This window comes from Rhipicephalus sanguineus, chromosome 6, assembly GCF_013339695.2.
Source record: "Rhipicephalus sanguineus isolate Rsan-2018 chromosome 6, BIME_Rsan_1.4, whole genome shotgun sequence".
Lineage (NCBI taxonomy): Eukaryota > Metazoa > Arthropoda > Arachnida > Ixodida > Ixodidae > Rhipicephalus > Rhipicephalus sanguineus.
In genome coordinates this window covers 8,313,189-8,334,994 of record NC_051181.1, presented here as the reverse complement: position 1 = coordinate 8,334,994, position 21,806 = coordinate 8,313,189, and the positions used below count along the sequence as shown (strand labels likewise).

Sequence of the window (21,806 nt, the reverse complement as noted above, 5' to 3'; positions counted from 1 at the left end):
CAAATGAACAATGAGTACAGTAGGTACTGCAAAGTTTGTCCTTTTTTGTAAATTAATTTCTGCTTCTGATTATATAAATACATCCTCCGTCGTGACTCGTCAGTGTCGTCATCGTCACTTCCTACGAGTACTCATCATGTCGCCTTCGTATACTCTGTACTTCACGATTCTTTTGTCAGGGTTTGGACACATTCCTAAAAAACTAACATGCACATGCAGTAGTATTTTATTTTGAGATGCGTATGACATTGCCGCAACATTAACTAAACATGTAAGCAACATAAGTACATGACTCCCGAAAATGGTAAGGCGATTTAATTTGCATGAGCATGAAGGCCCGCTGTTGTGAAGGTATAATCGACGCCTTATAAGGACCAACAACAAGGGCAACTTGAGCTCCACAACAAAGCACAGCATGCAACTTGTACAAGCCCACAAGCTTTCTGAGTGACCGATATAAAAGCATTGTTTGGGAGCTTGGGTGGTGAGAGGCACGACGCCATGGGATATTGTTACAGTCTTTTAACGAAGTGTAGCGGTAATGATTTCTTGCTAAATGTAGCCGTCAATTTTGTGAGAACTGAAGTTCTTGTGTCAGACTGCGTAAATCTCTTAGTTCAGGAAAAGAAAACATGAAACTTGTATCTCAGAATTATTCGCTATCTTCAATAGCCATCGCAGGCAGTCTCACTGCCATGACTTGACGTCTAGATTTGTCATAGTCTGTAATGTGCAAAATTGGTTCGCAATCCTGAAAGTTGTTCCATACGGATATGCGAGACCAAAGTGTGTTAATCAAGCTTTGCAGCTTTTCGCAAAAAATGATCTATATATATATATATATATATATATATATATATATATATATATATATATATATATATATATATATATATATATATATATAAATATATATATATATATACATATAAATATATATATATATATATATATATATATATATATATATATATATATATATATATATATATATATGTAGGCATAAAGAGAACGTCTTCTGGCTACCGTCATAAAAGTTGTGAAAAACTCCTTCGTGCTACAATATAAGAAACAAAACAAATATTTATTTTATCGTAACAGTTTCGGCTGGCGCGCGGTGCAGCCTTCTTCGGAGGATGTAATTGAAATGACATGGCCCAACCTGCTGCACCAGGGCGGCCGAACCTGCTGCACCAGGGCCGCCCGCCCAGTTTGGGTGCCAAACGAGAATTTCAAAAAATGATGAAAAAAAGGAGAAAAGAAAAGAAGAAAGAGAGAAATAACGAAGGCAGCAGCAGCGACAATTGCTTTGGTGGGGCATTCGTCAACAGCTGCAGAACGAGGGAGGGAAAGAACAGCGGTAGGGAGGGAAAGACAGAGAGTCGCCGGAGGCGGGCGGTTTATCCCTGTCTTATCTTCGTAGGGTAGATAAAAAGGCGGCCTGAGCAAGCGACCAAGGAAAAGGGGAAAAGAGAATTGTCGCTTCTACACATCACACACATGGTCCAAGTTCAGATGGTACCGCAGTTAGCCCGCGGCGCCGGGCCGTGCACACACGAGAAGAGATACGTACGACCCGCTCTAGCTTTGGGAAAACTTTGGCCACGATACAACGCTAAAAGTACTCCCCCCCCTCTCTTTCATATATATATATATATCCCGAATTCCAGGGGGGGGGGGCAGATGCCCCCCTTGCCCCCCCTTGCGGACGCCCATGCCAGAGGATATGCTCCGTGGTTGCTGGGGCTCGGCAGTAGTCGCAGTTGGGGTCAGGGTATTTAGTCGGGTACATCTTGTGTAGCACTGGGGTTGTTGTGAAGCTTCGTGTTTGTAGTCTTCTGAGTATGACCTCGTAGGGGCGGGTGGATCTTGGTGGCGGGGCGTTGTGTTTTGTAGCTTCTTCTAATTTAGCCCTTAACTTTCGCCGGCGGTGGACTTTTGCTCGGTAGTTGGCGTCATGGGTGTCGCCTTGGATTAACGTTGCGGTCTGCTCCGAGCTGGCATCCTCGAGTTGTTCCTTGCTTTGATGCTGCAAGGCTCGGTGATGAACTAGCTCGTTCCCCGGTATATTGGTGTGTCCAGGAATCCAATGAATCCTTACCCGGATGGATCGCTCTTGAAGTTGGGCGGCATAGTTGAGAATGTGCTGGCGTATTCTGGTAGCTTACTTGGAGTTTGGAGCGTTCAAATCACTTGCTGAGAGTCTGAAGATGTGAATAGCTTTTGGCGATGATTCTGTTTGAGTGTAGTGGGCTAGGGCTTCCGAAATAGCGTGCCCTTCGGCTGCTTCGGGTAGCAAGCAAGAATGCGTAATAGAGAATGAGGATGCTTCCCCTGTTCTCAGGTTCAAAAATACCCCAGTGTTGGACCGTTCTAGAGTGCATGAGGCATCCGTGTAAATGATTTCTTCTTCGTCAGATATATTTTTTAGGTACTCAATATGCCGCTGAGCGTAGTAATCCCTTCTCTATGTGTCCGAGGCTTGGTTCATATGTTTCGGAAGCGGCCGGTTGTCTGTCACGGTAATATCTTCCCATGGTGGAATGGTCGGTAGAATTTGAGGTAGGTCTTCGTTACTTAGGCCTAGTTCGCTTCTGATGGCTCTCCCCGCACGGGTTAGCTTGAGGCGCTCATTTTGGGCTTGCAGTGCTGGCTCAACGTAGTCGCCTATTGGAAGAAGTAGACCTGTTCCGTACAGGTCTTCGAGCTTGGCGTACTTCGGTAGCCCTGTGGCGATACGAATGCATGTTTTGTTGATGGATTCAATTATGTCAAGCTGGGTCGGCGTCATTGGCAGGAAGGGTAGCCCATATAGGAACCTTGAGTGGACCAGCGCTGGGAGCAACAAACGACAATCCCAATAACTTTTCCGCCGCGGGCGTTTGGTGGCGCTGCCTGTTCAGTTCGGTTAGGGAGCCTACATGTACGCACATATAGGCTCCCTAGGTTCGGTTCGGTTACTTGTATAGGAAGAGTGTGGACACACAGTGGAGAAGAAGAACCAGGAGGCTCACTAGTAAATATACGGCTGGTAGTGTAATCAATATGTCAACAAAGAGCGTTAAGCGAAAAGTCAGAGAGGCGGAGAGGATTTACTGGACGGCAGCTATGGAGAAAAAAACCGGCTTTGAGAAACTATCGCAAGGGCAAAATTGAAATAAGCAGGGAGGCATTTTTCGATAATTCAAGGGGAAGCGCTTTACTGTTTGAAGCGGGATCGGGTTGCCTTAGAACACGTATAAAGCGAGATTCACTAAAGAAGAAGAACAATGCACGTGCTGCGGGGAAAATAAGGAAACGGCGGAGCATGTTCTGATTGAATGTGGAGATATCCACCCAGTTGTACGTTTGGGCACGAGCCTACATGAAGCTTTGGGTTTTAGGGACAACAATAGAAAGCTGAACACACCCGCGATTTAAATAAGTAGGAGATGGTTAGAGTATTGATGGCAAAAAATTAGAGAGAAAGGACGAAAATAAATATTGGGAAAAATAAGGGCAGTCTGCCGTAAACGGCAGAGAACTGGGCTGAGAATTTACTTTTTTTCCCCTGTACTAAGATATATTTGATCGAAGTAGAGGTATTAGGCCAACATAAAAAAAAGAAAAGGGAAAAATATTCTTTTGTCGTGGCACACTTGTCACCGCCCCGTTATAAAGGGGACACTCATAACATCCATCCATTTTGGAAAGTATTGCGACCGTCAGGCCAGCCGCCATGTTTGGTCTAGCGCGGCTAAAGCTGCAGCCGCGCGGTGTTGATTTTACGCCGAGTAACGCATGTTTTACGCACTGCGTGCGCTTTTGCAGCCCCAAATGAAGCATACCGTTATTCTTTAACTGATTAGGATCCGTCCGTCCGTCCGTCCCTCCGTCCATCCATCCATCCATCCATCCAGCCAGCCAGCCAGCCACCCAGCCACCCACCCACCCGCCCATCTATCCATCCATCCATCCATCCATCCATCCATTAGATGCGAAGTATCTTATGGCGGAGTTCAATCCGGTGGTGGTGGTGTGCGGCGTGACCACCCTTACTGCGCATGCGCATACCCTCTCCACCCCCCCTCCTCTCCCCCTCTCCACTTCCCCTCTCCCTTTCCACCTCTCCACATTCCCTCTCCCCTCTCCACTTCCTCCCTCCGCTCCCCCTTTCCACGCTTCCTCTGAAACGCGGGCTAGACATGCGGAAATTCTCTCCTGCGCAACGCCGCGATGAGCACCAGCGCATGCGCGTCCCCTCCCCCTCTCTTTCCTCTCCTACGCTGCCCCCCTCTCGCACGCCTGCCGACTGCGTTCCCCGCTCGCCCTGAGAGAATTAACGGCCAGGCTAGAGGGAAGACAAGACGCGCGTAGCGTTCCTCTTCGCGTTCCACGACGCGAGGTCGGTAGCATGCCCAAAGAACGCCAACGGAACGCGATCGTGCAAGTGCTCCGGCTTCGCATCGCCTCATGGTCACCTTTAGCGGGAAATGGTGTAATTTTTATCTATCTATCTATCTATCTATCTATCTATCTATCTATCTATCTATCTATCTATCTATCTATCTATCTATCTATCTATCTATCTATCTGTCTGTCTGTCTGTCTGTCTGTCTGTCTGTCTGTCTGTCTGTCTGTCTGTCTGTCTGTCTGTCTGTCTATCTATCTATCTATCTATCTATCTATCTATCTATCTATCTATCTATCTATCTATCTATCTATCTATCTATCTATCTATCTATCTATCTGTCTATCTGTCTGTCTGTCTGTCTGTCTGTCTGTCTGTCTGTCTGTCTGTCTGTCTGTCTGTCTGTCTGTCTGTCTGTCTGTCTATCTGTCTATCTATCTATCTATCTATCTATCTATCTATCTATCTATCTATCTATCTATCTATCTATCTATCTATCTATCTATCTATTCGCCTACGTCTTGGTGCTCTCCTGGTCACCTCCTGAACTTGGTGTCACCAAAATTGACATAGGAAGGCAAGAAGATTTGACCAATATGTTTTCCTCGTCGGTCACGTTTGGTAGCATAGCGCCGAGCGTCGTTGCCGGGCTCCGTCCGTAGACCAACTTGTATGGCGTCATCTGCGTCGTTTCCTGTACGGCCGTGTTGTACGCGAAGGTCACGTATGGAAGGATGGCGTCCCACGTCTTGTGTTCGACGTCGACGTACATGGCCAGCATGTCCGCGATGGTCTTATTTAGACGCTCGGTGAGGCCGTTGGTCTGTGGGTGGTACGCGGTGGTGCGGCGGTGTCTTGTGTGGCTATATTCCAAGATCGCCTGAGTTAGGTCAGCCGTAAACGCCGTACCTCTGTCGGTGATGAGAACCTCTGGGGCGCCGTGTCGAAGGACGATGCTCTCAACGAAGAACTTGGCTACCTCAGCGGCACTGCCTTTGGGCAGGGCTTTTGTTTCGGCGTAGCGGGTGAAGTAGTCGGTAGCCACGACGATCGATTTATTTCCGCAAGTCGAAGTTGGGAACGGCCCCAGGAGGTCCATCCCGATCTGCTGGAATGGTCGCCGAGGAGGCTCGATCGGCTGAAGGAAGCCTGCTGGTCTTGTGGGCGGTGTCTTCCGTCGCTGAAAGTCTCGGCACATCCTTAAGTAGCGAGTGACGTCGGCGGCAAGGCGCGCCCAGTAGTACTTTTCCTTTACTCGTGCGAGCGTTCGGGAAAGTGCGAGGTGTCCAGCCGTCGGGTCGTCGTGCAGGGCATGCAGAATTTCTGGTCGCAGTCCCGAAGGTACAACGATAAGGTAGCTGGCTCGGGCCGGAGGGAAGTTCTTCTTTACGAGGACGTTGTTTTTCAAAGAAAATGATGCCAATCCTCGCCTGAATACTTTTGGGACAACGATGGTCCCGCCCTCCAGGTATTCCACTAGACCCTTCAGTTCCGGATCGGCTCGCTGTCGTTCGGCGAAGTCTTCGGCACTAATGGCTCCCAAGAAGCTGTCATCATCCTGGTCGTCGGGCGGTGGTGGGTCGACGGGGGCACGAGACAAGCAGTCGGCGTCGGAGTGTTTTTCTTCCGGATTTGTACACGACAGTAATGTCAAATTCTTGAAGTCTTAGGCTCCACCGTGCGAGGCGGCCTGAAGGGTCCTTCAAGTTAGCTAGCCAACACAAGGCGTGATGGTCGCTCACAACTTTAAAGGGCCTGCCGTAGAGGTAGGGGCGAAACTTTGACGTAGCCCAGATGATGGCGAGGCACTCCTTTTCTGTTGTGGAATAGTTGACGTCTGCTTTAGACAGCGACCGGCTAGCATAACTGATAACCCTTTCCAGTCCGCCCGTCCGCTGCACAAGGACGGCGCCGAGTCCTATGCTGCTTGCATCGGTGTGAATCTCCGTATCGGCGTATTCGTCCAAATGCGCAAGTATCGGAGGCGTCTGCAGGCGTCGTTTCAGTTCATGAAATGCTTCGACTTGGGCTGTTTGCCACCTGAATTCGACGTCGGTCTTCGTGAGCTGCGTTAGTGGCTTGGCGATCCGTGAAAAGTCTTTGACAAAGCGTCTGTAATAGGCGCACAAGCCGAGAAATCGGCGCACGGCCTTCTTGTCGGTGGGTGGCGGGAAAGCGGCGATGGCAGCTGTTTTCTGCGGGTATGGGAGCACTCCAGTCTTGGTGATCACGTGACCCAAAAACAAGAGCTCCTTGTACGCGAAGCGGCACTTTTCTGGCTTCAGGGCGAGCCCGGAGCTCTTGATTGCTTGAAGTACGGATTGAAGTCGCTGGAGGTGTTCGTCGAAGTTCGAGGAATACACAACGACGTCGTCCAAGTAAACAAGGCAAGTCTGCCGCTTCAAGCCAGCTAATACAGTATCCATGACTCGTTGGAAAGTCGCAGGTACCGAGCAAAGACCGAAGGGCATGACCTTGAACTCGAACAGGCCGTCCGGTGTTATAAAGGCGGTCTTTTCTCGGTCTCTCTCGTCGACTTCGATTTGCCAGTAGCCGGTCTTGAGGTCCATCGACGAAAAGTACTTCGCGTTGTGGAGTCGATCCAGGGTGTCGTCTATCCGTGGGAGAGGGTACACGTCCTTCTTTGTGATTTTGTTCATGCGACGATAATCGACGCGGAAACGTTGGGTCCCATCCTTCTTCTTCACTAACACCACGGGAGACGCCCTCGGGCTGTTGGACGGCTGGATGATGTCGCGTAGCATTTCATCGACTTGTTTCTTAACAGCCTCCCGTAACCGCGTCGAAACCAGGTAGGTATTCTGACGAAACCAGGTAGGGAGTGGTCAAGCATTTTCTTCTGTTATAATGCGGTGCTTAGCGAGGGGCGTTTGTCGGCCCGCGATGACGACGAGAAACAGTCCTTGTATTCCTGCAGAAGGCGTCGAAGCTGTTGCTGTTGGCGAGCGGGAAGACTTGGGTGTACGTCGATGGGTGGCTCAGGGATCGTCGTCGTAGCTTCGTCAGAATCTGAAAAGGCAAACGCATCGCTGACGGCCAAGGTTTCTTCGACGTATGCAATCGTCGCGCCCCTGCTCAGGTGTCTGTATTCCTGGCTGAAGTTCGTTAGCATCACGCTTCCTTTTCCTTCATGCAACCGAGCAATGCCTCTTGCGACGCAAATGTCACGGTCTAGCAGCAAACGAACGCTGATCGCTCTCGATGACACCTTCGATGTCTTCAGCTCTTTCGGTGCTGACGGAAATCATAACGCTGGTGCAAGGCGGGATGGTAACGATTCTCGAGCACGTTCAGGGCATGTTGACATGGATTCGTATCCGGCGGGGTCGTTTTGTCCGACGATAGGGTTATCGATTTGGTTCTTAAGTCGATGACGGCGCCGTGATGGTTTAAGAAGTCCATGCCAAGTATGACGTCCTTGGAGCAGTGTTGCAAGATTACGAAACTCGCAGGATACGTGCGATTATTGATTGTGACTTGCTGTGCAGACTACAGACGGCGTTATTAGACGGCCTCCAGCGGTACGGATTTCGGGGCCTTCTCAAGCAGTCTTAACTTTCTTCAACTTCGTAGCGAAGGGCCCACTGATGACGCAATAGTCGGCTACAGTATCGACGAGAGTGGTGACGTTGTTGCCGTCGATGAGAACGTCGAGGTCGCTAGTTCGTCGTCTTGCGTTGCGGTTGGGTCTCGGCGTCGGGTCACGGCTGCGTCGGTTTGTTCCGCTGCTTCCATGTTGCGTCGTCGGGTCTTCTTCGGTCCGCGAGATTTCGTAGTCAGGGGTCTGTCTGGTTCGCGTCGTGTTCTGAAGGTTTCGTCGCGGCGTCGTCGTCGTCGGCGGAGGATCTTCGGTAGTTCGTCGTACAGCAACCACACCTCCATCTGTTGCTGCCCTTAGTTTTCCAGATACGGGCTAGGCGACCGGCCCCGGTTTGGGCCAGTGTACGGCCGACGGTGCGGTGACACGTAGCGGCCGGGCGACGGCGAGCGTGAAGGTCGTCGTTCTTGCCACTGTATTCCGGTGAGGTAGTCGTCGATGTCGCGAGGCCGTTCTCCTGGCTGCGGGCGCGGCGCGTTGATGGCGAATCCGCGTAGTCCCATATGTCGGTACTGGCAGCGGCGGTACGTGTGGCCGGCCTCCCCGCAGTGGTAGCAGAGCGGGCGATTGTCAGGGGCGCGCCAAACGTCGGTCTTCCTCGGCGCGGATCGCTGGCCGGCTGGCGGGCGGTATGACGTCGGTAGTGGCGGCGGCGGTGCCTGGCGGCGGTACTGCTGCGGCGACGCGGCGTCTTGAAGCGGGCGAGGAGGAGCGTTGCGGCGGACTGCAGCGGCGTAGCTGATCCCTTGTGGCTCAGGCTGCACTAGTTGAGGTGCTCCCAGGGATTGCTGTATTTCCTGGCGTACGACGTGAGTAATCGAGTCTGCTTGAGGCTGCGAGGACGGCAACAGTTTTCGCAGCTCCTCCCGCACGATCGCTCTGATCGTGTCTTGCGGGTCGTCGGATTGCTGCGCTTGAACCTCCCCGTAGGTCGTCGTGGGAATCCGGCGGTTGTACTGCCTCGTACGCATTTCAAGCGCCTTTTCGATCGTTGTGGCTTCCGAGACGAATTCCGCGACCGTCTTAGGTGGGTTACGAACAAGGCCGGCAAAGAGTTGTGCCTGCTTGACTCCTCGCATTAGGAAGCGGATCTTCTTCTCCTCGCACATAGCGGGGTCAGCATGGTGAAAAAGGCGGTCCATTTCTTCAGTGTACATGCCGATGTTCTCGTTCGGCAGCTGTACACGTGTCTCTAGCAGAGTTTCGGCTCTTTCCTTCCGGACGACGCTCGTGAACATGTCCAGGAAAGCAGCGCGAAAAAGGTCCCAGGTTGTGAGCGTGGCCTCTCGGTTCTCGAACCATGTTCGAGCGGTGTCCTCCAACGCGAAGTACACGTTCCGTAGCTTGTCGTTATCAGTCCAGTTGTTGAAAAGAGCGACGCGGTCGTACCTTTCAAGCCAACTTTCCGGGTCTTCGAGCGGTGACCCGCGCAAGGTAGGTGGCTCCCTCGGTTGATGTAGCAGCACAGGCGCAGGCGCCATGGGTGCTGTCGCCGTCGCTGATGTGGTGGGCATGGTCGGCGTCTTCCTGGTCTTGTCGGGCAGAAGCCCGTACTCCGGTGGTAGACCTTGTTGCCTACGGCTAGCTCGCTGGTCGTAGTTGGCTTCGTTGCCTTCTCCGAGACGTGGGCGGGGTTCACGTCTTGACGAGGGCGTCCGGAACATGGACGAACAGGACCTCCACCCACGTGGTCGTGACGTCGACGAAGACAGTCAGCACGTCTGAGATGAAACTTTATTTGGCCGAACTTGTGGCCGGGAAACAAAGTCAAACTACAGCAATACACTGATAGGGGTAAACAGAGCGTCGACCGTCGATCAACTGACAAGCGGTGAAGCGCGTCGGCATTTATACATGTGCCGTAGAATATTCCGGCGTTATCGCTGGTTGTCGCGCAATCTCTAGAACAAGCTCGAGTGTTCGCGTCTTGCGCGCAATCTTAACAAAATGATCTACAATCATCGCGAGGCTTCTCGAACAATGAAGCGCGGTTTGCGAAGAGCGTTGCTGACAGTCTTTGTGGGCGAAAACCGAACACAGCAAAAGTGATAATAAGAAACGCACGTGGCAATATGACAGTAGAGGACTTGTACGGAGCATTCACGGTTTACCCGATTATCTCCGATCCAGCTCCTCAATCATCATTCTCTTGGTGGATATGGCGTGGATACTTTTTTGTCCAATTCAATTTATTTCAATTTATGTCACAATCAACACGGCACATTAAGAGACATTGATTAACCTGATCTATGCGTTGCCTGACCTAATTGTTGGTTGGATTTATTTAGATGTGCCTAACATATTGCCACACACGCTCCTTTCTTTCTACGATTTCTGTTACTGGCCCATTGCGCGTGTAGCTGCTGCCTTGCGCAAGGCGCGCCAGATCTGGGAAGAAATCACGCTCAGAGTACTACAGACAGGGGTTTACCCCTGCCCAGCTAACATATTTATTTATATGGATATATCCTTCCTGCCCGGACTGTGGATGTGTGTGTACATTTGAGCACATGATGTGGGACTGCCCCCACATACCCAAGGAACTCAAGGCGCTAATCATCCCAAGACGAGGATTTTCTTCCGCCATCAAAAGTACGGATAGTCACCGTCAGCTTCGGGCAATCCAAGGGGCCCACGATGCCGCGGGCAGGTGCTCCCTGCCTGTTCCAACGTGGGAGCGGCCCGCAGGAGGGTCGGGGTGAAACCCGGCTCTCCTCCCTCGGTGTACAATAAAGTTATCTATCTATCCAGATTGTCAAGTGCGGCGAGTTGGGCGGGTTGGTAAAGATGCATAACTAGGGACGTTCAGCGCAATGACACGGAGCCACAAGAAAGAGACGCAGACAACACATGCGCTAACTTCAAACCACGTTTATTTGGGAACGCACATGAATATAAATACAAACTCTAATCGCAGCAAGCTCACGCCTCGCTCTCTTACAAATATAGGTCTACAAGAAACATGATGTTTTATCAAGAACACGCCTACAGTCATCAACTAAACAGGGAATCTCGCACGTGTCATCCAGCAATGCCAAATCATTCAGAAAACCCAGTAAATCAAATATACAAACGAAATTACAACACATCACGCACGCCCATCTGACGAATATATGGAACGCACGCGAAATGACGCACCCATGCCGGCTGCGCAAAAAATAATAACCTTAATCTGTCGAGTGCGGCCCTACGAAGGCCTGCTAAGAAACGAAAATTCTTTTTGATGAAGGAGCAGTGATGGTTGGCTCACGCACTTCGAGCCTTGTCTTTCGATAACGTAAGCCTCAGTTATTTCGCGGGTTACTCTCTCCCTGTGACGAAAAAGCACAGAGGTTTCTTTCCACATCGGACTGCAGCCACACTGACGGCTATGCAAGGCCAAATGGGTCGACGGCGCACCTTTCAACGAGCTGTGGTGCTCCCGCAGACGAATGTTGAGACAACGGCCAGTTTGGCCTACGTAAACGTGACCGCACGAGAAGGGGATCTCGTACACCACCCCTTTTACACATGACACGAACTGCATGCCATGTTTCATGGTGCACTCGCCTTTTGCATCCGCTTCCTTTCTCTCACGATGTTGCAGCCTCGGGCAAATCCCCTTCAGCTTATTTTTGGCTGAGAACACCACGTTGACATTAAAGCGCGCCGCCACTCTCTTGAAGCGGTGGGACACTCCGTGAATGTAGGGAACTACTGAGAATGGCCGGCTTTCTTCACTTCTTCCCGCCTGCGCTAGCAAACCACCTGCTCTTACGCTCTTTAGCACCCTTTCACCAGTAGCTGCTATAACCGCGTCAGGGTATCCTGCCTGTCGCAGCTTTCCTGCTTGTTCACTCACGCTTTTGCTCATCAGGTGCGGACAAGACTTCGAAATGGCAGACCGGATACATGAGCAGGCTATTCCGTTTTTTACAAGCCTAGAATGACCAGACTGGTAGTCGAGCAAACCCTTTTGTGATCTTGGTTTGTATTGCCAGCATATCTTCTCAGTGCAAAAGACCAAATGGAGGTCAAGATACTGTAAAGTATCAGCGGGGGTCATGTGCCTCTCAAATACTTGAAGGTGTTGCAGAAAGGTCCCAAGTTCTGTGTGGAACCACCACTGTGTCCGGCAGAGCTGGTGTCGATGTCAAGGTCGGTGGCTCAACGAGTGCCCGAGGACAGCAGGACTATGTGTGTGGCGGATTGCGCCGATGTTCTGCTTAAGCATGGACCAAGGCGAGTGAAAGAAAATGTCATGTCTTCTATTGTTAATTTCTTGCATTCTTCGGGCCTCACCGCTGTAGTGTCTGACAAGGAAGGGTTCTTCGTGATTCTGTCTCGGGGAATGTTTTCCGAGAAAGGAAACGAGGCTATTGCGAAAAATTTCCGTGAGGTGTCAGATAAACCTTCCAAAGTAAAGAAGCAAGCAGTGCAACTGCTCAAAAGCCTAAATCTAGGTAAACTGGTTGATGAGGTAAAGAAAGAAGCGGGCCAAACTCTAGAGATTTTCTTTACCGCGAAGACTCACAAGCCCGACATCCCTTTCCGTGCCATCATTTCTGAAAGGAACACATGGCTACAGGTGGTGTCCCGGTATTTACAGAGGAACCTGGAATCGCTGGTTGTGGACGATCCTTTTCTGGTGTCCAATTCCGACTTGGTCGTGGAGTTTCTTAGGCAAAACTACTCGGGAGGCTCAAGGGCATTTAGCCTCGACATCGAGGATCTTTACTACTCCCTACCGCAGGCCCCTCTACTACAGAGTGTAAAGGAGTGTATCAGCGATCAAGAGGATGAACATGCGTTCACCACTCGTTCAGGCGTGTCGGTTGAGGGTTTCCTCGAGGTGCTGAGAAGCTACCTGGATGCGACGTTCGTTACGTGGAAGGGAAAAGTTTTCGCTCAGAGATCTGGCGTATGTATTGGGTCTTGTGTAGCGCCCATTCTGAGTACCATATTTCTGGCAAAGATAGACAGGGCTATCCAAAGTAACCTTCTTGATCTGGCGGTCAAAGTCTTTCGGTATGTTGACGACTACTTGGTTTTTGTCGACAAGACCGATTTCAGCAGAAAAATGGTTGACATAATGAAGGTTTTCAGGGAGCAAGGGCAAGGTTTGACCTTCACGTGCGAAGCACCCCGGAATGATACTTTACAGTATCTTGACCTCCATTTGGTCTTTTGCACTGAGAAGATATGCTGGCAATACAAACCAAGATCACAAAAGGGTTTGCTCGACTACCAGTCTGGTCATTCTAGGCTTGTAAAAAACGGAATAGCCTGCTCATGTATCCGGTCTGCCATTTCGAAGTCTTGTCCGCACCTGATGAGCAAAAGCGTGAGTGAACAAGCAGGAAAGCTGCGACAGGCAGGATACCCTGACGCGGTTATAGCAGCTACTGGTGAAAGGGTGCTAAAGAGCGTAAGAGCAGGTGGTTTGCTAGCGCAGGCGGGAAGAAGTGAAGAAAGCCGGCCATTCTCAGTAGTTCCCTACATTCACGGAGTGTCCCACCGCTTCAAGAGAGTGGCGGCGCGCTTTAATGTCAACGTGGTGTTCTCAGCCAAAAATAAGCTGAAGGGGATTTGCCCGAGGCTGCAACATCGTGAGAGAAAGGAAGCGGATGCAAAAGGCGAGTGCACCATGAAACATGGCATGCAGTTCGTGTCATGTGTAAAAGGGGTGGTGTACGAGATCCCCTTCTCGTGCGGTCACGTTTACGTAGGCCAAACTGGCCGTTGTCTCAACATTCGTCTGCGGGAGCACCACAGCTCGTTGAAAGGTGCGCCGTCGACCCATTTGGCCTTGCATAGCCGTCAGTGTGGCTGCAGTCCGATGTGGAAAGAAACCTCTGTGCTTTTTCGTCACAGGGAGAGAGTAACCCGCGAAATAACTGAGGCTTACGTTATCGAAAGACAAGGCTCGAAGTGCGTGAGCCAACCATCACTGCTCCTTCATCAAAAAGAATTTTCGTTTCTTAGCAGGCCTTCGTAGGGCCGCACTCGACAGATTAAGGTTATTATTTTTTGCGCAGCCGGCATGGGTGCGTCATTTCGCGTGCGTTCCATATATTCGTCAGATGGGCGTGCGTGATGTGTTGTAATTTCGTTTGTATATTTGATTTACTGGGTTTTCTGAATGATTTGGCATTGCTGGATGACACGTGCGAGATTCCCTGTTTAGTTGATGACTGTAGGCGTGTTCTTGATAAAACATCATGTTTCTTGTAGACCTATATTTGTAAGAGAGCGAGGCGTGAGCTTGCTGCGATTAGAGTTTGTATTTATATTCATGTGCGTTCCCAAATAAACGTGGTTTGAAGTTAGCGCATGTGTTGTCTGCGTCTCTTTCTTGTGGCTCCGTGTCATTGCGCTGAACGTCCCTAGTTATGTATCCAGATTGTAATAGATCATTTTGTTAAGATTGCGCACATGACGCGAATAGTCAAGACTATTCCAGAGCTTGCGCGACCACTAGTGATAAGGCTGGAAAGTTCGATGCGTGATGTATAAAAGACGGAACATCCCAGCGATGTTCAGTTTTAAATGCGAAGCATTTCTTAGCGAACCTTTGGCACTTTGAGCGTTTCTATGTACGTATCTATCTATCTATCTATCTATCTATCTAGCCGCCTACTTCTGGATGCTCTCATGATCGCCTCCTTAACTTGGTGTTGAGCAAAATTGGCAAGGGAGGGTAAGAGGATTTGACGAATATGACTGTTGGGTCATGACATTATTAAGATGAAAGTCCTGTCGCGTACGTCGTCGAACCACGTGTGGCACATACCCGTTTCCCACGGGCCGCGGTGTACGGGTATGCGCCACACGTGATTGACAGTTTATATCTACCTAGGAACAGTGAGAACAGACATTGGTAATTTAAATGCGAGAGCGTAAGAAAAACCGACATCGGCAGCGTTGACCTGACGAATGGAAAGAATGAAAATTAGGATCCCAGCAGGAATCGAACCCAAGCATTCTGCGTGGCAATGAGGCATTCTACCACAAAGCCACGCCAGGTCTATAAACTGGTTTGGAAAAACAGCTTATGCATGCGTGATGTCGGTGCAACGTCAGTTGTGGTTATGGTGCTGGCTATCTCATTTCGCAATAAAGCAATAAACACTACAAGGTACTCCTACGATGTGCACTCCTACGATACAGGCGTCATATCAGATTAACGTCTGTGGTTCCAGTGTTGGCTCGGCTTTTATAGCAGTGTAATAACATTACATTTGTATTCCTATGATTCAGCAAGCTATATTGAAGCACTGCTCGACCCCGGAGCAATACATTAACGAAAGCTACGTATGATATTCACATCATCGTACCGTATTGTGCACTTAGTCCGCCAGAATGACGAAATGTCATCTTCATTTCTTACGAGGCTGGGCGATGGCCTCATGCTGACCGAGGATGATGCCATATTCATTGACGGCCGCTTTGTAGACTAGGCTACGTAGGCCATATACGCCCAGGTAGTCTACGAATACGACAAGCGTCGTCCACTGATGGTAGTCTACGTAGCACTATCCAGGCCTACCAGTCTTGACGGCCTATACCTCACCAACGCGAAGGGTGACTTCAGGTTCCAACATGTCGCCGACTCTATGGGCAGGCAATTTGTCGACGAAATGACCGAGGCATCCACGATTTCCAACAGCTGTCCTATGCCTCGTACTTCACTACACATGGACCCCTCGTCACCGCGATCACGACCGGATCTAATAACAAGTCATGACCAGCTGCTGGTGGTTGCTGACCGCGGTGATAATAACCTTGTTCAAGAACAGTCAAGCACATCTTCCACATATGCACGCGGTGTCGTGAAACGTGCGTGCGTTCTCCATCATTAAGGTCAAGTATAAGCACTACATATCAGCTTACCGCTTCTGGATTTGGTAATACCCACGTTGAAGTTGGCAGCGTTACCCAACTGTAAACAACTGGTTATATAACACATATGCAGCTCTTCAATATATATGTGTGCGTATAAAATTTGTACAAATCTTTACCGTCATTTTGTAACGTTGCGCTCCGTAAAAAGATTACTCCACAGTCACCTTCTCGCCGCATGCTTCGTATAACATCGACTTCCACGGTACGTGGGATCTGCCGAATTTTTTTCAACGGCCGACGCTCTGTTCGCCGCTATCAGCACATGGTGTGTATTGCTGTAGTTTAATTTTCGTTTCCCGGCCACAAGTTCGGCCAAATAAAGAGTTTCATCTAGGACACGCCGACTGACGACCTTCGTCGACGTCACGACCCCGTGACATCTGGTGGCGGTGCTTTCCGGTCCATGTACCGAACACCACCCTCCAGCCGTGAGCCAAGGCCACACCGTCAATGGGGCATCGGCGCCACCGCTGACCAGCGAGCCAGCCGCACACAGCAAGGTCTTACACCAGAACAGGGACTCCTACCGGACAAGCGAAGAGCTACGGCAATGAAGACAACAGGAACGATGACTGCCGCAGAGTCCCCTACAGCGATCGTGATGGAGCCACCCAGGGAGCCACTGACCTTCCGTAGTTCGCCATGTGAAAGCCCCGACACTTGGCTCGAGACCTTCGAAAGGGTCTCAACATTTAATAACTGGAACCCCGAGGACAAGCTGCGCCTGGAAGAAGCAGCAAGGACATGGCTCGAGAATCGGGAATCGACACTTCGAACCTGGGACCCCTTTCCCAGCATTTTCTTGAGACGTTCGCGAGCGTCGTCCGCAAAGAAAGGGCCGCGACCTTGCTGGAGACACGGGCACAACTGCCGAACAAGAACGTGAACATCTTCGCGGGAGAAATGACTCGACTATTCCGCCACGCTGACCCCGACGTGCCTGAGGAGAAAAACGCCCGTTTCCTCATGCGAGCCGTCAAGCAAGAACTGTTCGCTGGGCTGATGCGGAACCAACCCAAGACCGTCCAGGAATTCCTGTCAGAGGCAACAGCGATCGAAAATACGCTGGAAATGCGCACCCGGCAGTATCATCGACGCAGAATTCAAGACAGCGCAGATGTTCATGCTCTTGGCTCCGACGATATGCGCGAAATGACCCGAGAGATCGTTAGAGAAGAGCTGCGAGAGCTTGCACCTTTTTCGCAGCCTGAAGCGACCTCGATTGCTGACGCCGCGCGGGAAGAAAGTCAACAGTCACTGGGTGTTCCTCAGCCAGCGACGCCTCATCCGCAAGGCATGGGCTAGTCTGCTGCATTGCGACGCTACGCTCCCCCTCCGCATCCACGTCAAGACACTTCATCGACGCACTTTCGTCGCCAGACACCACCGCCGCCGCCATCATCGACGACCTACCGTCCGCCTGCCGACCAGCACTACAACCCGAGGAAGACCGACGTTTGCCGCGCCCCCGATCACCGCCCACTCTGCTACCATTGCGGAGAAGCTGGCAACACCTAACGTGGCTGCCAGTACCGACAGATGGGACTGCGTGGTTTCGCTATCGACGCGCCGCGTCCACAGCGCGGTGAAAGATCACGCGACATCGACGACTACCTCGCAGGAGCGCCGTGGACACCCCGACAACCTTCCCGTTCGCCGTCGCCAGGCCACTATGTTTCACCGCAGCGCCGCCAGTACATTGGCCCAACCCGGGGACGGTCACCTAGCTCGTATCCAGAAAACTAAAGACAGCAACCGATGGAGGTGCGGCTGCTGTACGACGAAATACCGAAGATCCCCCGACAATGACGCCGCGACGAAATCGTAAGACCACGACGCAAACCACACTGAGCACTGACGACGAAACCTCGGGGCCTGAAGAAGATTTGTCGACGCGACATAGATGCAGCGGGACAAGCAGACCTAGCCGTGACCCGACGCCGCGACCTAACCGCAACGCAAGGCGACGAACTAGCGTCCTCGACGTACTATTCGACGGCCATAACGTCACTGCTCTCGTCGACACCGGAGTCGACTATTCCGTCGCCAGTGGAGCGTTCGCCACAAGGTTGAAGAAAGTTAGGACTGCTTGGCAAGGCCGTGAAATCCGGATAACGCGAAATCTAATAACGCCGGCTGGAGTATGCACCGCAAGAGTAACCATCAATAACCGGATTTATCCTGCGAGCTTTGTAATCTTACAACACTGATCCAGGGATGTGATACTTGGGATGGACTTCCAATGTCACTACGGCGCCGTCATCGATTTGAGGTCTGAGTCAATAGCCCAAACCTCAGAAAAAGCGCTGCCACCTCACACGACAGCAGTGAACCACGCATTGAAGGTGATAGAAGAGCACGTCACCGTTCCGCCTCTCTCCAGCATCATCATTTCTGTCGGCACCGAAGAACACGCAGGCCTTGAAGGCGTCATCGACGGCGATCAGCACCTGCTCCTGAATCGTCAGATTTGCGTCGCAAGAGGTATAGCCGAGCTCTTCGATGCTACCGAACCTGTTTCGACGGATCTAGGTTCCGAACCAGATTTCGACATCAACCCGAGCCTCTAGAAGCACAAGCAAGACCAGCTCAAAGCCCTGCTCCTGCAATCCAGGGAGTGCTTCTCGTCGTCGTCAAGAAGTCGACAAATCCCAGTCGCGAAATTTCGCATCATAACAGAAGAAAGTGCCTGACCTGTGCGCCAGAGTCCTTACCGAGTTTCGACACGACAAAGCGAGGCCGTTAAGACACAGGTCGACGAAACGCTACGGGACCACATCATCCAGCCGTCCAGGAGTCTGTGGGCGTCACCTGTTGTGTCGGTGAGGAAGAAGGATGGAACCCTACGTTTCTGCATCGACTATCGTCGCCTGAACAAAGTAACGAAGAAGGATGTGTACCCTCTCCCACGAATAGACGACGCCCTAGATCGACTCTACAACGCGAAGTACTTTTCGTCGATGGACCTCGAGACGCGCTACTGGCAAATCAAAGTTGACAAGATGGACCGAGAAAAGACTGCCTTTATTACACCAGACGGCCTGTTCGAGTTCAAGGTCATGCTTTTGGGGTTTGCTCGGCCCCTGCGACTTTTCAATGGGTTATGGATACAGTACTGGCTAGTTTGAAGCTTGTGGGGTGTTGCGGCTGCATCTAGCCCTGAACCCTTTAGAGATGAGGCCGAGACAACAGCGGAAACATCTTTACTGCATCGAGCCTCGGCCGCAACTGCCCGCTGCCAGCGGCTGCCGCGTGACACGAGCTCACACGCGATCGTCGTTGTCTTCTATGCACTCACAGCCGCCGAGCGCCCCCATACTGCCCCCTCCCCTCGGGAAAAGCGGGGGAGAAGGACGCGGGCTACTTAGCGCCGGTAGCCCGCGCAACGGTCCTGGCTACCATTGGCCACGGCGGACAGCACGTGGCGTACACGACCACACGCCGGCACGGGTCGTCCACCACGTCACCAATCTCCCGCAGTTGTCCGTGGCAACTGGAGACTCCGCTTCCACTTTCGGGTCAGCGGTCGTCGTGGCAGTCGCCTTGCTGCCACTGTCTGTGGTTGGCTCATCTTACGTGTTGCTGACCTCCGGTTCCTCCTTGTGATCGGCGTTGGCATCCTCAGAAACTTCTTGCCGTGCCTCGCCTACATCCTCGTCGTTATTCACCTTGTCCTTCTCGTCCTTCTTCTCTATGCTGCCTGCTGACCCGTCCTCGTAGACGGCTGTCGTCAAGACCTCCTCAGCAGAGGCTGCCTCTTCTTTCTCCTCCTCCTCACTCTCTTCCTTCTTACTGCGCTTGGAGGCCGCGCCCTTCTTCGCACCGCGTGCTGGCTTGGCAGGTGGCTTCCGTGCAAGCTGCCGTGCAGCGGGAGCAGCCGTGGTGCACCGCGTCTGCGAGCGTGTGCGCCTGCAGCCACTGTCTGGGACCCTGCTGTCCTTGTGGACGAGTTCCCTGAGAAGGGCCTCGCCCTCCTTGGCGGTCGCCTCCAGGCTGCGCACGCGACGCGCACCCGCTGACTTGGTCTTACGCTGGGGACGTGTCCTGGCCGGTTCAGCCTTGGCCTTCTTGGCGGGCGGAGCAGCATCCCCCTTGGTCTCTTCATCCTCCTTGGAGTCTGCGGCAGGCTTCTCCACCTCGGCCTTTTTAGTCTCTTCTTCAGTGCGATCTTCCCTCTCGCTCTCCGGGTTGGGTTCAGACGTATTGTCGCGAACGTGTGCCACTGCATCCACAACGATCGCCTCGTCCACGATCGCCTTGTTCTCCTTGGCCCCCACACCACCGCGCTGTTCATCGTCGTTTCTCTTTTTCTTCCTTTTCCGCCTCTTTCTCGTCTTCTCCGCCTTTCCATCTTTTGCTTCTGGCCCTCCAAGATCTTTTGTCGCACCGTCCAGTTCCCGCATGCTGGCGCTGTCCCGGAAATCAACCAGCACAATACCAGAGCCCACCTTGTCTTCAGCTGGCTCGTCTCCTTCCTCGCCAAACTCCTCAGCGATCTCCACGGCCGCCTTCGGTGCCGTGTCGTGAGACGCTCTGTCTGAGGGGGACGCGCCATGCGGGTTCTCTTCAACGCCGACCTCGAGGTTTCCTCCGTCACACTCTCTTTCGCCGTCCTGGGAGTCCTCAGCCTCGTTCTCGGCGATATCTTCGTCCATCGATGTATACTCCTCGGCGATCACGTTCCTTTCGACGTCGTTGGCGGACGATACGGCGCCACCGCGTCGATTGTCGTCCCGTGGTGCCGGCCCGCCGCACGAGCTCGCACGAGCTTCAACGCCGACCTCATCAGCGCACGCGGCGTTGGCGCTTTCGTCGTCGGCCTTAGGTGCCGCCTCGCCACACGAGCGCGCCAGAGCCTCCTTGACCTGCACGGGCAGCGGGACGCCGAAGTAAGCACCGAGGTGCTCCAGGGCGATGATGGCACGCCGCTGCTCGTCGGGGGTCATTTTCCCGGAAAGGCAGAGGCACACGAGGGTCTCGACAGGCTGATGTAGGAGGACCAGGTCGTAGACCCCGTAGGCGGCCATGTCCAGGAACGCCCGCTTCAGCGCCCATAGCTCCTCGAAAGCGATATCGCCGTGCCGGGGGCCGAAATCAGGGGCTGCTGGGATTCGGCGGGCGATGATCGGGCAGAACATGGCGGGGTGGGGTCCTTCCCGTTGGGCGCCAGATGTGGGGTTTTGCGGCTTCATCTAGCCCTGAACCCTTTAGAGATGAGGCCGACACAACAGCGGAAACATCTTTACTGCATCGAGCCTCGGCCGCAACTGATGATGATGATGATGATGACCTCTTACTAGTGGCAACTGCCCGCTGCCAGCGGCTGCCGCGTGACACGAGCGCACACGCGATCGTCGTTGTCTTCTATGCGCTCACAGCCGCCGAGCGCCCCCATAAGCTGAAGACGTGCCTCGTGTGCTTAGACGACATAGTTGTGCATGCCGCCGACTTCTACGAACACCTCCGGTGCCTTGGAGCGATACTTCAAGCACTGAAGAGCTCCGGACTCACCCTGAAGCCAGAAAAGTGCCGCTTCGCGTACGAGGAGCTCTTTTTTTTGGGTCACGTGATCAGAAAAGATGGTGTTAGCCCAGACCCGCGGAAAACAGCTGTCATCGCTGCCTTCCCGCCACCCACCAACAAGAAGGCCGTACGCCGATTCCTCGGCTTCTGCGCCTACTACAGACGCTTCGTCAAAGAATTTTCACGAACCGCCGAGCCGCTAACACACACCTCACGAAGACCCACGTGCTATTCAAGTGGGAAACGGCGCAAATCGAAGCATTTAGAGAACTGAAACGAAGCCTTGAGATGCCTCCGATACTAGCGCACTTCGACGAATACGCCGATACGGAAATCCACACCGACGCAAGCAGCGTTGGCCTCGGCGCCATCCTTTGCAGAAGACTGACA

General features: G+C 52.3%; 1 protein-coding gene across 1 annotated transcript; it reads right to left on the bottom strand.

The window, feature by feature from the left end:
• Positions 1–19,465: 19,465 nt before the first annotated feature.
• LOC119395757 (uncharacterized protein DDB_G0286299-like) lies at positions 19,466–21,085 on the bottom strand. The gene is made up of 2 exons (XM_037662761.1): positions 20,864–21,085; positions 19,466–20,758 (listed from the first exon to the last, which is right to left on the bottom strand). The coding sequence occupies exons 1-2, from the start codon at positions 21,083–21,085 to the stop codon at positions 19,466–19,468; spliced, it is 1,515 nt and encodes a 504-aa protein (XP_037518689.1).
• Positions 21,086–21,806: the final 721 nt, after the last annotated feature.